Below are 15,691 nucleotides of genomic sequence, written 5' to 3'. Positions count from 1 at the left end.
CTTCAATAAAACACATTTGTACAGAGCCATACCGGTTCATTTGTCATATTTTCCTGTACCTTCTTAAAAGATGGGACTACTTTTTTTCTATGGATGCTTATTTTTGTCAGAGTGCTGCAGGTAGCTGTTTTTAAGGTAAGACCTCAACCTTATTTAACTACTATGTACATCAGCGTAGTGAAAGGCATTTCTTCCTTTGATTAGGGAAGAGGAGAGAGTTATGACAAAATTGAAAATTGAAATTATTTGCTGTAGTCTTCTCCATTCCACTTCCTACCTCTTTTGAGGTTTTGTGTCACTTTGTATTTTGTTGGGGTCGTTGATTAAATAGTTTTGAGTGATGACAAAGGATGTTGGCAGTGTATTATAAAGTTAAGATGATAGAGAGTATTTACCTCCTGATTCCTGGTAGGTGGAGTCATAACAGCTGAATGTAAGAAATTCCAGTCTTAGGATGAGGAGAGAGAATATCACATTTATTGGTAAGTAAGTCGTCTCTATAACTGCATCTTTTATGGAGCAAAACTTCAGATGACTGTCAAGCTGACAATGGGAGAGTTCTTGGTTTTGTGAAATTTCATAAAACCACATTCAACTAAATGTATCACACTTGAATTAAATAGAAAAGTTGGTTCCCAAATGTGTGTGTGGGTGTTTTTGTTTTTGTTTTGTAATAAATATAGTATGCTGTGTGTGTTTGGCTGCAGCTCATTGAACACAAAATGTCTGGGTCTCGATATCAATTCAGTTGAATGGATATGAATCATGTTAAACTAAATTTTTAATTCAATGTTTGTTTAACAAAATGTGTTTTAATGCAATTTTTTGAACTAGTGCACCTTTATTCCTCCTTTTCTGCTTTTTTATTTTATAATCCATAAACCATATTCTTTTCCCTTTGGAATTTTAGACTAGTGTTACTGCTGCTGCTTCACCGTCTTACACTTTTTACCTCAGCCAACCAAATGAAAGTCCAAATTCCTTAGCATCTGATGCTTCAGGTATAGTTAATTACTAGTTTATTACTAGTAAAGCCTGACATTTCATTCTTTTTTCTTTGGGATTTCTCAATATTTAGAATTCAGTGCTGTAACAGTTACCATTTCTGTTATTTAGTTGCTCTAGGAAATTTGTTTCTAGCATTGGCAGGATGTTGAACCTTTTTAAAATCGCACAATTCTGATTATCATCTTGCTATTTTCCCACTTCAAACCCTTGATGACTTTTGCAGCCAATATCTCACTACAGCTAGAATTAGGCTGTAAATCAAAGGATCTAAGGCAATATTTCAAAACCTTCTAGGACTAAAATCACTATGATGGATTAGTAAACTATTTCAATTGTCGATCCTGGTCCAGTGTTCAGAGGGGGTTTGGAAACTTGGAACACCACTGCTGTAAACCTAAAGCATGTTTCTATACTCCTTCCCCAAATATGTGAGCAGACTGTATAGACCTGTTTTTGTCAGTCAGACCCAAACAATCAACTCACATATTTTGATCAGAACATAATGCAAATACGTTTTAGGAACAAGACTAAGTACAGAAGTACATTTATGCAAATTTACTACACCCACACATAACCCACTGAAACAGAACTGTGAATTGAAGGCAGCAACTTGGACTTGGGGCTGTTTGTTTATCCTATTGATGCTGGGGCTTCTGGAGGATTTTATTAGCTTACTCCAGAGTGCTGATCCAAACCAAGTAGTGGGCAATTCAGAGTTATGTCTAGGGCTAGATTCTCAGCTCTAGCATACATTCTCATAGTTCCATTGACTTAACTAGGTCTGTGACAATGTACGCTAGTGGAGGATCTGTCCCCTAGAGTCCAAGGAATAAGCCCAAATATTTTCACTAATTTATTGTCACTGTTTCTGGAGTGGTATAGTGTAATACTAGTATACTTTTGTTAACACCTCTTCATGCTAAACACCAGTTGCTGCTGCCAAGGATTTGAAGTAAGATGCTTAAGTAGGCACGAGTATTTAATACAATGGCTATGTTGGCTATGAAAATAATAGCTATATAACAGACTTAACTATTTTTGTTATGCAGAAGTGAACTTTAAAATTGTGTTATCTTTTATTTTTGCTTCTTAGGACTTACATACTGGAAACTAGATGAAAAGGAAATGTATCACTCTTTGCCTGAAAATTTCAGAAATGAATTTTCTAATATTTTTGTCACAAAAGTGTCATCCGATCAGGTACTTTTTTGTTCTTGCTTTGAAAATCCTGTAATTGTTCATTGTTCCCCATTTGGTCTTTACAGTCTGCAAAAGAGTTAAATTTCTACAGTCTGCCTGCTATAGGGACTATCTAATTTCTTTTGTGATCTTGTGGCTGTTGAGGTCATAGAGATGCTGAGGCTACCAATAGCAGCCCCCTAATTTAAAGAGAAGGGGGTAGAGGCTAGCATGTTTAATGAAGGAGCCGGAACCCTGGATCTCCCCCTTTCCCACTCTTAATAAGACAGCAACAGAATCTGACCTTCTAGAGTATGTCTACCCTGCCGCTTGGTGCATGGCTCCCAGCCTGGATAGACAGACATGGGCTACCTGTACTTGAGCTAGTAGTACAAACCCGCCCAACCCCCTAGATCTGTACTTGGGTAGCTCACCCATGCCACTGCCTGTGTTACAATGTCCACACTGCACCCGCTCAAGCAGAGTTTGCACATGTCTGTCTACCCAGACTGGGAAGCAGGCTCTGAGCCTGTTCCCCACCCTAAGGCATGCTGCAAGACCTCCACTCAGCAGGTTTTTGAGAAGGGGTGCATGGATGAGGATCTAAGTGAGTAAAAGAGATAATTAATTGATAATCCTGACATGTTGGGGGTGTGGGAAACAGATTTCAGTAATAACCGGTTTATTTTATAAGGTTTGTATGTATCATATTGTACATTTGTCTAGAGTTTAAAAAATAAGTAACTGAGACACCTCCCAAACAATTGCATACAAACTTCATTAGTAATTTAAAATATCTTTAAAACCTGGGGGCCTGAATGTCTTGTCACTCCAGTGATTTACAATATTATATTTACTTAGGTGGTCTTATGTAAGCTTTGGTGCCTAAAGGGAAGACAAGAAGGTGGATAGACAATCATGAATTTACCATAGCAATCATACTTAAGATGATCCATTTTCATTTGGATTCAGGGTGGCCTTCTGTTATTTAACTCAGTCAATTACACAGAGAAGTAAACTTCCCCAGGGAAATGTCTTTTTTGCTATTAACTCCCACTCTCAAATTCTGCTTCTTCATTATTCACTTGCTGTGTTGGGGTCCTGTGGGGTGTCAGGTGGAGAAATTGTAGTAAAATTGAGGAAAAGGCAGAAGTGCTGTTCTTCACCCATTCACGATGGGATTGCCTCTCGTAAGTGTGTAGCCATTATTGTTTTGAATGAGAAGCAACCAGAATAATTGTTTTATTGAGCTCCTCATTATCTTCAGTCTTGTAATGTCTACTGTAAACTAATCTGCCTTTAACATGGGTATAGCTGAGAACAGTAGAATTAAAGTTAGCATCTGCTTTTTATCTTGTTTGAATACTTCAGCCATTCAGAGAGAGAGAGAGAGGATTATTGTTTACAAAGGATTTTTATATATAATTGAAAGCTCAGTGGTTTTACGTGGGTCCATTGAACAAGCCCTTCCTAACTTCTCCATTTTAAATTAAGTGTATTAGGTGAAGATCGCTTACATATCGTCGCTGTTTTAATCAGGGAAACAATTAGCTATTTTGTTGTTGTTGTTGTTGTTGTTGTTTTTAAGTCATCTTCTGGTGATGAGATGAAACCATCGTTGAAGGATATTTATCATAAAAAACAAATGGAAAGCAAGCAGCTGCCAGAATGGAATCTCATTTCTCCAGCCCAGCCAAGTCACCCACCAGAGGTAACATTTATTTGCACATTAATGCCTCATGTCTGAACAGAAACATTTGGCATGTTATGAGATTTCAGACTGGTGGTTCGCTCTCATTTTCAACTCACAGACCAAGTGCCCATTCTTGAAACAAAGGCAAGATGTAGGTTGTGCAGATCTTCATGGCCTTATCCAACTGTATCAACGCCATAATATCTGATTTTTCTCTTTTCTTCCTTGAATCATCAACGAAATAGTTAATGACAATTTAAGAGTCAACCTTGTTAAGTTTCAGAACCAAAATCCCTTGAAATGATTAGGGACAGACACTTTCCTTGCAGTTTATTGTCTGCAGAGAACATGAGTCTTGGGCAGATATCACTGAATTCGATTACATTTGGCTCACACTTTAAAAGTTTTTTCTTCACAACTACAAGTTCTAGAGATCACTCCTCTTTTTAAATGAAAGCCAGGAAGACAAGTAGCAGCCACCAGAAAAAAATGCCAGCTCACTAAGCTGTTGCAAGTCCATCCAGTTCTACCCTTGTGTATTGCTACCAAATAACTGTTGTCATACTACTTTTAATAGTTTCTGCAGTAGTTTGTATCTCCTTCTAATGAATTAAACGATGCTTCATTCATAAAATCCAATCATAGTTTATTAGTATTGTAATTATTCATTTCATAGGTCTTAACACTAGATCCAACGTTGCACATGAAACCCGGTAAGCAGAATCCAGGGCATTGTTTTGTCAGTACTCTTGGTGAGAAGACTCCTTTTTCTCCAGATTCTATAGCGGATCCCACTTTTTCAAGTCATTCTGATACCGATTCATTTTCACATACAAGCAATATAACTTCACCTCAACTAGGTGGTTCTCCAAAATATACTTCCGGCACTAAAGTTTTACATTTGGACCCCTGGGAAAATAATGCATTCCAAAATGAAACCAAGATTGGCTGCTTTTTTCCAATGCCAAATGCAGATACTAGCAATGATCTGTTAATCAACACTGAGGATGAAGAAAGTTTAACTTTAACTCCATCTTCGATCATCCCGTCTCAGCTTCCATGTGCTGACAACAATTTACCAGAATATAGTATTTCAGTGACATCCTTCGAAGATCCGGTGATGTTGTCAAAGTAAGCATTTTTGGCTTTTGTCTTACGTAAATTGTCCCTTTTTTTTAATATAAAAATAAAATTTAAAAATATTAAAAGTTCAGAAAAATGGAGGGAGAAGTTAGACTAGCTCAAAAAAACACTGCTAGAATGTCACTTAATGAAGGTTTTTTGGGTAATAGAGATTTGTGCATACTCTCTATGAAGCGACTAAGAACATAAGAATAGCCATACTGGGTCAGACGAAAGATCCATCTAGCCCAATATTCTGTCTTCTGACAGTGGCAATGCCAGGTGCAACCGAGGGAATGAACAGAACAGGTAATCATCAAGTGATACGTTCCTTGTTGCCCATTCCCACCTTCTGGCAAACAGAGGCTAGGGACACCTTGTCTTTCCCATCCTCGCTAATAGTCATTGATGGACCTATCCTCCATGAATTTATCTAGTTCAAAGAAGAACTATTATCCTCATTTTACGGACGAGGAAAAACTGAGGTTCAGAGAGGTGAAGTAACTTGTCCAACATCCCACTACTGGGTGTGAGAGCTATTAGAACCCTGTCACCTCATCCCATGCACAACATTAAACAGCTTGCACAGGAGGTAACATGATGACTGCTAATGTCTCTGTGCCTCTGTCACCATTTATAAAATGGAGATGATGATACCTATTTCACAGAGTGAATGTGAGAATTAATATGTATAAAACATTTCAAGGGATAAAATGTATATGTATTCTTATTTGTGCCACCCTGCTAAAAGAAGCAAAGAGCCACACTATCCAATGAAAAGCAAATATCCCTTCACTCCCTCTGTTTAAGCTATATTGCTTTCCTCAAAGAGCAGCAGACCCCATCTTTATAAGGGGTGTGTGTGTGGCTTTTCTAAGGGATCATATCTTGGTGGTAGTTTTGGAGTTTTCTTCTGTCTCTCCCCCTCCACCATTTTAATTTAACGTGCATATCTTCTATTGGTCTGTGCAGGCAGAGAGAAGAAAAGCCTTGAATTTGTTACTATACATATCTACATATATACAGGCACTGAGAGCTTGATCCTGCACCAGTAAAACCAACTTTCTCCATTGACCTCAGTAGGAGCAGTAGCTAGTCCTGTGTGAGAGAAGTCCATGTAGTAATAAATATGGCAATAGTTTTAATGTTAGGTTGCCAGTGGATGTTAATGTAGACTAGGGTAAGATTTACATTCCATAATGTGGGAAAAAAACAATAATTATATGTTAATTTTAAAATCAGGATTAGGCAGAACTTGAGGAAAAAACATGCCCGACACATAGCTGATCTACGAGCTTATTATGACTCCGAGATCCTTAGCTTAAAACAACAACTTGAGGAAAGCTATAAAACTGCTTCATCTGAAGAGCTGAAGAAAATCAATCAAAATCTTGTTGATAGGTAATATTTGTTTTTGTGACTATAAGGAAAAGCGTTTTTTACTGTATACATTCTTTGGTAATTTTCAAAATATTTATGCCTCTAGGTGTGACGAGTTAGATGCTGCTCTCAATGAAGCTAGTACTCGCATGAGAACCCTTGAAAATAAGAATAATATGCTAGAAATGCAAGTGGTAAGTATACATTGTGGGTAACATGGATTAAAGTTGTTAAGTGAAAAGGTAAGAGTGTGCAACTGTTAAAAAAAAAAAAAATATAGATTAAGTTGATAGTTATGTTGGCCTCATCCGATATCGCATAATATGAACAGCCAGCTCATATATGCATAGATACTAAGTTCTGCACCTTTAGAACCTCTTGATCTACAAAATCCCCATCTTTTGAGCATCATTCCTCTGTAAATGTTTAAACTTTATTATTTGTAAATAATCCTATCCCCCCACCTTCCTTCCAATTTTAGCGAGAACTAAAGTTAACCAATAAAATATTAGACATGTTTCTGATTTTTTTTTTCTCTCTCAAAAAAAAAAAAAAAGAAGGGTGGGAGGCAAAATAATTACTACTTTTTCTTATTTTACACATGGGTGATAAGGCAAATTCCTTGTGTAGTGAGGCAAAAAGAGCTATTCCTTTACCTATATCTACCCTACTCTAGGTTGTAAAGGCACAGTTGGGCCAAAATATACGAATCCTCCTTTCATGACCCTCAGCTTTCCTGCTAGGCCAGGGCCTGTCCTTTCATGGCTATACAGCAAACCGGTTCCTTGCTAAAGAACAGGGAAATTGGGTTTCTTTTCTTGAATCTATTTTTTTAGTCTAATGCATTGCACTAAAGAAAGTAGCTTAAACTTTTTTTCAGTTTCTGTACATTATTAAAAATTAACTTCTGCTTTCTAGCCTTGTAAGATTTAAGATTATAACTTTAATATTTAGAGACAAAATTGGTTAGGTAAATGTTTTAATGAACCTTGTTTTGTTTTGTAGACAGATTGGAGAGAACGCTTTTATGCAGTCAGTAATACTTCCAAAGTTTTGCAAGAACGTATTGAAGAAATGCGCACAAGTCATAAAGAGAAAGATAACACTATCAGCCGACTAAAATCTAGGCTTAAGGATCTAGAAGAAGCATTTGAACAGGCTTACAAACTGTCAAATAATAAAGATGCCAGGTTAAAGGAAGAAAATAAAATGCTTCAAGATGTAAGTGAGAAAATTTAATTAATAATGGTTTACAACTGCACAATATTCCATGAACTGTAGAAGTCCTGGATGCCTTTGGAATAACTCTCAAAATTTACTGTAGCAGAACCTTAAGTGACCAGCCAAGGAACCAGGAAAATTCAGTCTTGTGAAGATGGCAGTTAAATAAAGGCTGAACTAGATTATACTAGAAATATAATAGATATTTTAAAATTGTTATTTGAGACCAAATTGTTTACTCAAATTGGTCACTAGTGCAGATTTGATTGTATTTTCTTATTATTGTACATACTAAAAGAGTATGTATAGTATAACTCATCATGTATTTTTATTACTTTTTAAACTGTTAGATCATTTTACTGACATTATAGAGAAATTAAGTATTATTTATACCCTTCAAGTCCAGATGGCTAGGTGTTGTTTTGCAACAGCAGGGAGACAGATCTCTAAAGACTCTGCCTACTCAGTTTCTTTTCTGTCTCCAGCAGTCAAATAGTGGTGATAACTTAGCTTACCATCTGGTGTCTGGTAAGGTAACATTTTCTGAACTAATTTTAGAATAAGTTCCTCGCTGATTTTTTATTTATTTATTTATTTATTTTAAATTCACTGGGGATGAGCTGATGTTTTGTATTGTAAGTTTGTGGTTTGTTCAGATTTTCTGTCCGACTGCAGACCAAATTAATAGAACCTTGCTTTCTGACTTAATTATTACTTTATATTAAAATTAATCTTAAAATTTTAAAATTAATAATATTAAATATATAATATTAATATTAAAATTTACAGAATGGAGGTTAGCAGTGTGAAAACATATTGGGAGCTTTAGCTCCCTTTTTAGGATGGGATTCTGAAAAGTGCTCTGTGTTGGCCAAAATATTTCCTTTTTAAAGTCAGTGGGAAATTTGACCATTGACTTCACCGGAAGCAGAGCAAAGCCAGTATTAAGCACCTTTGAAAATACCATCTTTGGTGGGCAAGTAATTTTTGTTTCCTTTTATCTCTTCAGTGGTTTTTTCTGATTACTTTCTTGACATTTGTTTTATAAGAAGTTTTTATATTTTATATTTTTAATAAAATTCATTTTAGAAAAAACGAACATACTCCAAGCAGGATAATGCTAAAGCACACAAGTATTAGACAAGTAACAAACTGTTAACATTATTTGTGCAAACAAAAAGGACTGCCAGTATTTTAGAAATAAAGTCTGCTAGGGAAAATCTGACTTTCTGGACTTAATCCAGTTTGTGTTCTGTTTATACATATGCCCTGAATATTTAAAAGGATTTCTGCCATTGGGAACTGGAAGAAAAAAGTGAATTGAAAACGAAAATAGCTGTCAGCAATAAAAAGGACTAACTCTTAAATTGAGACAACTATATTGATCAATAAACTTGAATTCATTAAGATCCACTCCCAAAAATCATTTCTTTATATTGTTCAGCTATACTCTTCTAGACTGAAAGACACCTCTCAAACTCTTTTTTTAAAGCTTCAGCTCAGCAAAGCACTGGATCTAAGGGCTTAAATATGTCTTAAATGGTGTAGATATTCTTGCAAGCGTCCTGCTCAGTGGTGACTTTTCACCCATTGTGAATGAGGAGATCTATATTAAATATTTTTCATGTGTTGTTGGTCCCAAACTTGCAAATTGTTCTGTAACACCGCATTTGTGCATAGCCCCATAGGTAGGCAGAGGTGCCTCTATGCAAAATAGCGTGCAGGATGGTGGTTGTAGTCAGAAGATTGCTCTATGTTAAATTACGTGGGTTCACATCCTGCAAACTCTGACTCCCATAGATAAGCTCCTGGGTCTGCAAGATCTGGCCCATAATTCTTTCCATATTAATTTTGTTCAGTTTACATTAAAAAGATGTTTCATTTTTATTCAGCCTTTAGTCAGTTTTATTACATTATCTGGATTGCAAATAGTCCAGGGGACTATATGTATTAAGAAATCCTGTTTCCACTGGATTTTTGTGTGTGTGTGTAAATTTGTAATAGATCATAAAGCTTCATAAAACAAACATTTAACAAACCCTAAAGTTCAGGCATAGCTTATTTGGCAGTATGTGTTTTCAACTTTTTGCCTCTAATAAACTATTCATCAGTTCGAATAATTTCTACATTTAAATCTTAATAATCAAGATAGTGCAAGGGACAATGAATTGAAACAGAAGGTCAGGGGATATAAAGTGCCTCCTTACTTCTATATGCTCTTGCTGGGGCCCAGCATTGGAAGGAAAGCAGTCTTCATGCAACTTCTACTTCCCCTCCACTTGTGTGCAGGTGTGCTGGTGCAGGCAGCCAAGTAATGGTTGGCTTATCCCTCCAGTGTGCCACCCACTTCAGCTGCACTGGCACAGAAGATGAAATAGTCTGCTACGGACATAGACCAATAGCAAACTGGTGTACTAAACCACCGGAGCAAATGGGCCAAGGAGAGAAATTTAGCTCTCTTAAATCACAATTTCCTCATGTGTCTGCACCTTACATTTACAAGCAGAAATATACAGTCTAGCCTTAGCATAGTGTAAGGGAGCAAATATGCTACAGTTCTTATTTTGCTTGTAGCTGAAAGGCTTAAACTTAATTTTCGTAAATGGACTTTTTCTTTAAGTCAATAACTTTTTAAAAGAAATTAAAATGCATATCAGATTATAAGAGTTTAGTTTTCCATTATGTTTTAATTTTACTACTTGCAGTTTTTTTCTTTTAGCTTCTGGGAGAATATGAATCACTTGGAAAAGAACATGAAAGAGTAAAGGTAAGTAGGCATGGATTAATTTTATTTAAAAACTGTTGAGTAAAAATCTTTGTATAGTTTTATATATATATATATATATATATATATATATATATAGGAGTGACAGTACCGGAATGTCCAGATATCCAACTATAAGTGAGAGGATAATATTTGAATCAAGGGAACTAAAGGCAGGGAAAACTTTGAACGGCCACAGTATTAGGCCCAGATATATCACCATGGCACAGAAATACATATAATATTTTAAGTATTTAAAAAAGGATTACAGGGATGAATCTATATATTTTAACAAATGGCTTCCTAGTATGTTTGCAATGTCATAGAAGGAGGAAGAACAAGGAGTTCAGAGTACATCAGATGAAGAAGGAAATCTTATTGTTTATATGATATTTTAATCCTAGACAACAAGAGTATTGCAAAGTCAAATGGAAGTCTAAGGATTTTGTTTTAACAAAACTCCCTTTCAAATAAAAAGGTGATACAAATTGTAATTTTTCGATATAGATGAAGTTACTCATTTTTTCCCTTATAGAGTGTTTGCACTTGTTACTTTTTTCTTTGTGTATTTTACAGGATACACTGAATGCAACTGAAAATAAATTGGTTGATGCAAACACCCAGATTTCTGATTTGAAAAGGTAAAATGTGAAAGCATCTTAGTACTATCTTAATAGTATGAATCTAGCTTTAATGCATTTAGCGTTTAATCCTTGATAATGAAAATTATTGCAGATCTTTAGATCCAGTTGCAATTTGTAAAAATTAATGAAGCACCTTTGTACAGATATTGAATAATTTTATGTTACGTTGCACAAATTATAAGAGCCTACTTATTTTACAACACTTCAAACATTTTTTTTTCCTCATCAGGACCGCCTCTCAATCTAGAATGAATGGGTTGCGTCTCCTCTTTCTGTTGTCTTTCAGTTCAGCCAATCCACTGGTCAAGCTTTTCATGCCAGAGTTCTCTCCTCAAAAGCCCTCATCTTCAGCTAACCAGTCTTTGATCTGGTTTTCAGGAACGTGGATGTTGACAGGAATTTGCTGTTCAAAATTATGGCACCTAGGCACAAATAAAGGACAGGAAGGTGTTCCATGTATAGAGCAGGAATAATACATCCTATGGCTGTCCCTCCTGCTATCTAGACCTCTCTCCTGGCTGAAAGAACTGCAATCCATTGAATTTACACTTTCTGGATATGCATCAGGCAGGACTCATGACCATCAAGAGATGAATGTCAGGGCCAAAGTCCAGCCAGTATTGTGCATGGCTACAGACTGTTGGAAGTCTTTGTCTCATGTTTCACAACAGTTCCTTTGCAAGCCTGCTAAACAGAGCATTCAGGGCGGCCGGCAGGGGAAGAGGGACTTTACTCTGGGAAAGTTATAGTATAGGCCGCACAGGATTTCTTTGATCTGACTTCTCTTGGTATGTGACTCACTGTGTTTCTCTTTTGTGGGTATGTGCTGTCATCCCTTCCCTCCCCATGTTCATCTGAGGTATCTGGAGTCTTGCTGTTCATAAGTCAGAAAGATCAGGAGAGATGGAGATACTACCATTTTTCATGTATATTTCTGTTTGTTGTTTTTCACAGTGTTACTCTTAGGATGGTCACCAGTTTAATTTCCTAATCAATTCTAGATTTCATTGTTACTAAACCATTAAGCTTCCATTGCTTTGTCTAAAGCCAATCTAGCCAAAGAGAGGGAATTTGGGACCATTTTGGGTGTTGCCCTGGCCCTTTTATATATTTGTATAATTCATGGGTTTTTAGGAAGCCAAAATCCTTATTTATTTTTGTTCTGGGTTCCAAAAAAAAAGGTGGGAGGGGGAGAAGTCTTCCTGCTTAGGCTTTGAATTTACTCCTGAATCAAGAAAGTGCACATTATTAAGCATTTGAGAGTTTAAGACCACAAAGGATGTAGACACATCCCAAGCTGACATGGTGTCCCCCTGTCTCAAAGAAACTTACTGGTCATTTACCTGGCATCTATCTACATTATTTTTTTTTTTTAAGGCGTTGTGAAGATTGAGGTGCCTTTGCCATACTTGTATGCTATGTTCTGAGAGCAGGAGTCAGGGGCAGTTCAGTTTAGTATTTCTTTTGCATTGTCTGTTTCTCTCATCTGGTTCTGTGAACTGCTGGGGCATAGACCATTTCAGATTGGGGGCAATCTTAGTGGAAAAGGATATTTTTATTTTCCTATCTGAAAACTCTATTTCTGTGACGGATCCCAGTGACATTTTCAGGGTTACTTCAGGTGGATCACTACCACCTTCTTACAGCATGAGAGAGCCTTGTCTTTGCCCCCTAGACGAGGGGTGGCCAACCTGAGCTTGAGAAGGAGTCAGAATTTACCGATGTACATACGTCAGCAGCCTCTCCGTCAGATCCCATTCCCCGCCCCATGTCTCCTGCCCTCCTGCAGCCCCGACGATCAGCACCTCCTCCTCCTTCCCCATACCTCCCACTAGCTGTGATCAGCTGTTTCACAGTGTGCGGGAGGCTGTGGGGACGGAATGGGGTGGAGCGAGGGTGTGGCAGGCTTGGGGAAGGGGGCAGGAAGGGGTGGGGACCTCGGGGGAAGGGGAGAAGTGGAGGCAGGGCCTGGTGCAGAGCCAGGGGTTGAGCAGTGAGCATCCCCCGGCACATTGGAAAGTTGGCATCTGTAGCTCCACACCGGACTCACCGCCTATTGGAGGAGCCGCATATTAACTTCTGAAGAGCCACATGCAGCTTCGGAGCCACAGATTGGCCACCCCTCCCCTCGGCTTTGGGAAAGCCTCCCCAACTACTGGCTGTTGGCAACACAAGCCTTCTGCTCTGGGCTCTACAATTCCCTCTCCCAATGCAAGCTAGCAATTTCACACACCCCACTTTGATACACTTGAGTGCCCAACCCTTTATTGACTGGAAACCCACAGTCTACACTGACCCATGGCCTCCATGGAAGCAGTGCACCTCAATTCGCCATTCTCCTTAGCACAAAGGACTTAGATGTAAAACCAAACTGAATTTTATTTAACAGAGTTTGAGATAGAGATTCAAATAAAAGCAAGTATAAAGGTTTGGAAACATAAGGATACAAGTAAAAGAAAAACATATACAAAATCTATAGCTTATAATTATTAACAAGTTACTTTCCTGTCTAATATGGTATTTCTCACTCAGTGGTCAGTCTTGCCACATTTGTCCAGTTCAGAAAGCTATTATCCACCTTTAATAAGACAACCCCACTTCTGCTGGCAGAGTATCTCCTCTGTAATAGAACAAATCCTGTGCTCTTTCCCTAGGCAATTCCCTTATTCAGAGATGTTTCCTGGAGTTCTTTTGTCTTTAACTCCTCAAGCCTGCACCTGGTCCAGATAGTAACCATAGGCTGGCTTTACAGATATCTATTGTTCCCAGTGTTGATTGGGTTAGCTCTGAGATCTGTCTCGCCTCAGGTGATAAGGTCAACAGTTTTGAAACCTAATATTCTTCATTTTACATATCTCTTAAATTATTTGCCTTACAAACATCTCACAGTAACCATGACAATCAGCTGGGTCCTAGGTTTCAGCAGAGACCACACACAACCTCTTAGATGAAGTATTGAGAAATGGTTGGACACAGAGGTGATATACCTGCTTGGGCATGTCGCTGTTACAGTCCCCCAATCTAGAAGCCCACCAGGTTTGGGGTTTTTCACTTTAATTCTGATTTCCGGTTTAACAGAATTCTTGCTAAGGTTTGATTAATCAAAGGTGTGGGCTACTCTGTGGTGAGAGAGGGGAGAGTTATGATGTGAAAAGTCTGAACAGCAGGCTGGGTGAGTTACCTGAGTGACATATGAGATGAAGATCAGCCCATTAAATCCAGAATGAGGGAGCTTTTTACAGAAATCCACCTTTTCAAGGAGGAAAAGAGATTTTTTTTTTTCTTTCTTCCTTTTGGTGAAGCTAATTTAAAAAAATAGACTTCATTCAGATAGAACCCATGTAACCTTATTAGTATTTTTCAGTGGTTTTACACTTCAGTGGAATTATTCCACAGCAACATATTTTTTTCTTGCCCTCCATTGATGTTTAACTTCTGATTTGACAGAGCTTGGAATCGGATACAATGAAGTATCTTTACATACTGGTTATGCTTCTTCCACCAAGAACATATATTAAAAAATCTCTATTTTAATATTGAATAAGATCGAACAATACTATTTTAAACTTCTTTTAAACCTCCTTGTAATATGTCTTCATTACTTCTGCATTAGAACAATTTCAAAACTCGAAGCTCAGATCAAGCAGGTAGAACATGAAAATATGTTGAAACTCCGTCATATTACTGAAAGTCATTTAAGAACATCTCATGCCAAGTAAGTGAATATTCTATCATGTGAAAAGGTGGGTGATGTGTTTTATTGAGCAGTTTTTCTGTTTTGGCTAAAAATGGGTTATCTAACAGTAGACTGTAACAGTTGAAAGACATATTACATAATCCAGCATATTATATGCCAGGAAATAATTAAAAGGTGAAATAAAAAATATGGGCGTCCAGTTTTGCAAGCTTTACTTGTACAATCCTTACTCCCGTAAGTGGTTTCAATTACTTCACTGGGATTACTTAAATGAGTAGAGATTACCCTTGTGAGTAAAGTACACAGTAGGAAGTATAAGATCTGAATTGCAATTGGACCGTAAAGGCTCCATGTCATTGTACCTTTAATACTTTGAATCAGAAAGGTGTATGTGACTTTTTAAATTTTTTAAAATAATTTAAGTGACACTTGTAAAATTTTATGTGGAAAGTAGGGTGTAAATTTTGCTAGGAGAGGGGCAAAACTGGGGTGTTCCTGCTTTGCTCCTTTGATGTATAAAGCATGCCTCAAAAGTTTTTTACCTTCTGTTAAGGAACTTCAGAAATGTACCACTTAGCAACTGAGAGGGATAGTTTCTGGTGAGGACTAGTTAAATAGCTAGAAAATGGGGATGCCTCCAAAATAGGAAAAATGGAAAGACTTAATTGTTATGAGACAGATTTGCCCCCACTGGTGTAGGGAAGAGGTGCAATTTGCTGAAGCCAAAGTAGAACTGGGGATGAAATCAGGCCTTATAAACTGATAACATACACAGAGAGAGCATCATTCCATTTAAACAAACAGCAGGATAGATTTAAAGAAATATAATTATCATTCTTGGTATTGTGTGAATTGATACTCTGCTGTTCTAATTTTTGTGTACTTTTTAATGAATCTATATATAAAATCACTTTTTTTTGGTATTTCTAATCTGTAATTTTTCAACTGAAAATAGTTGATGGCCTCTATATTCATCACTCCTC

General features: G+C 37.2%; 1 protein-coding gene across 4 annotated transcripts in view; it reads left to right on the top strand.

Moving 5' to 3' along the window:
* MPHOSPH9 (M-phase phosphoprotein 9) overlaps positions 1 to 15,691 on the top strand; it is a 46,293-nt gene that overhangs the window by 22,230 nt on the left and 8,372 nt on the right. For all 4 annotated transcript variants that reach the window (XM_032800671.2, XM_032800667.2, XM_075059971.1 and 1 more), the window contains exons 7-16: positions 911 to 1,001; positions 2,102 to 2,208; positions 3,776 to 3,898; positions 4,557 to 5,011; positions 6,245 to 6,403; positions 6,489 to 6,576; positions 7,388 to 7,603; positions 10,323 to 10,370; positions 10,944 to 11,008; positions 14,625 to 14,726. In XM_032800671.2, the coding sequence (XP_032656562.1) occupies positions 911 to 1,001; positions 2,102 to 2,208; positions 3,776 to 3,898; positions 4,557 to 5,011; positions 6,245 to 6,403; positions 6,489 to 6,576; positions 7,388 to 7,603; positions 10,323 to 10,370; positions 10,944 to 11,008; positions 14,625 to 14,726 (1,454 nt within the window). The remainder of the gene's footprint in view (positions 1 to 910; positions 1,002 to 2,101; positions 2,209 to 3,775; positions 3,899 to 4,556; positions 5,012 to 6,244; positions 6,404 to 6,488; positions 6,577 to 7,387; positions 7,604 to 10,322; positions 10,371 to 10,943; positions 11,009 to 14,624; positions 14,727 to 15,691) is intronic.

Source organism: Chelonoidis abingdonii, chromosome 22 (assembly GCF_003597395.2).
Source record: "Chelonoidis abingdonii isolate Lonesome George chromosome 22, CheloAbing_2.0, whole genome shotgun sequence".
Lineage (NCBI taxonomy): Eukaryota > Metazoa > Chordata > Testudines > Testudinidae > Chelonoidis > Chelonoidis abingdonii.
The sequence above is the reverse complement of the archived record's forward strand: the minus strand, read 5'-3'. Positions and strand labels throughout refer to the sequence as shown.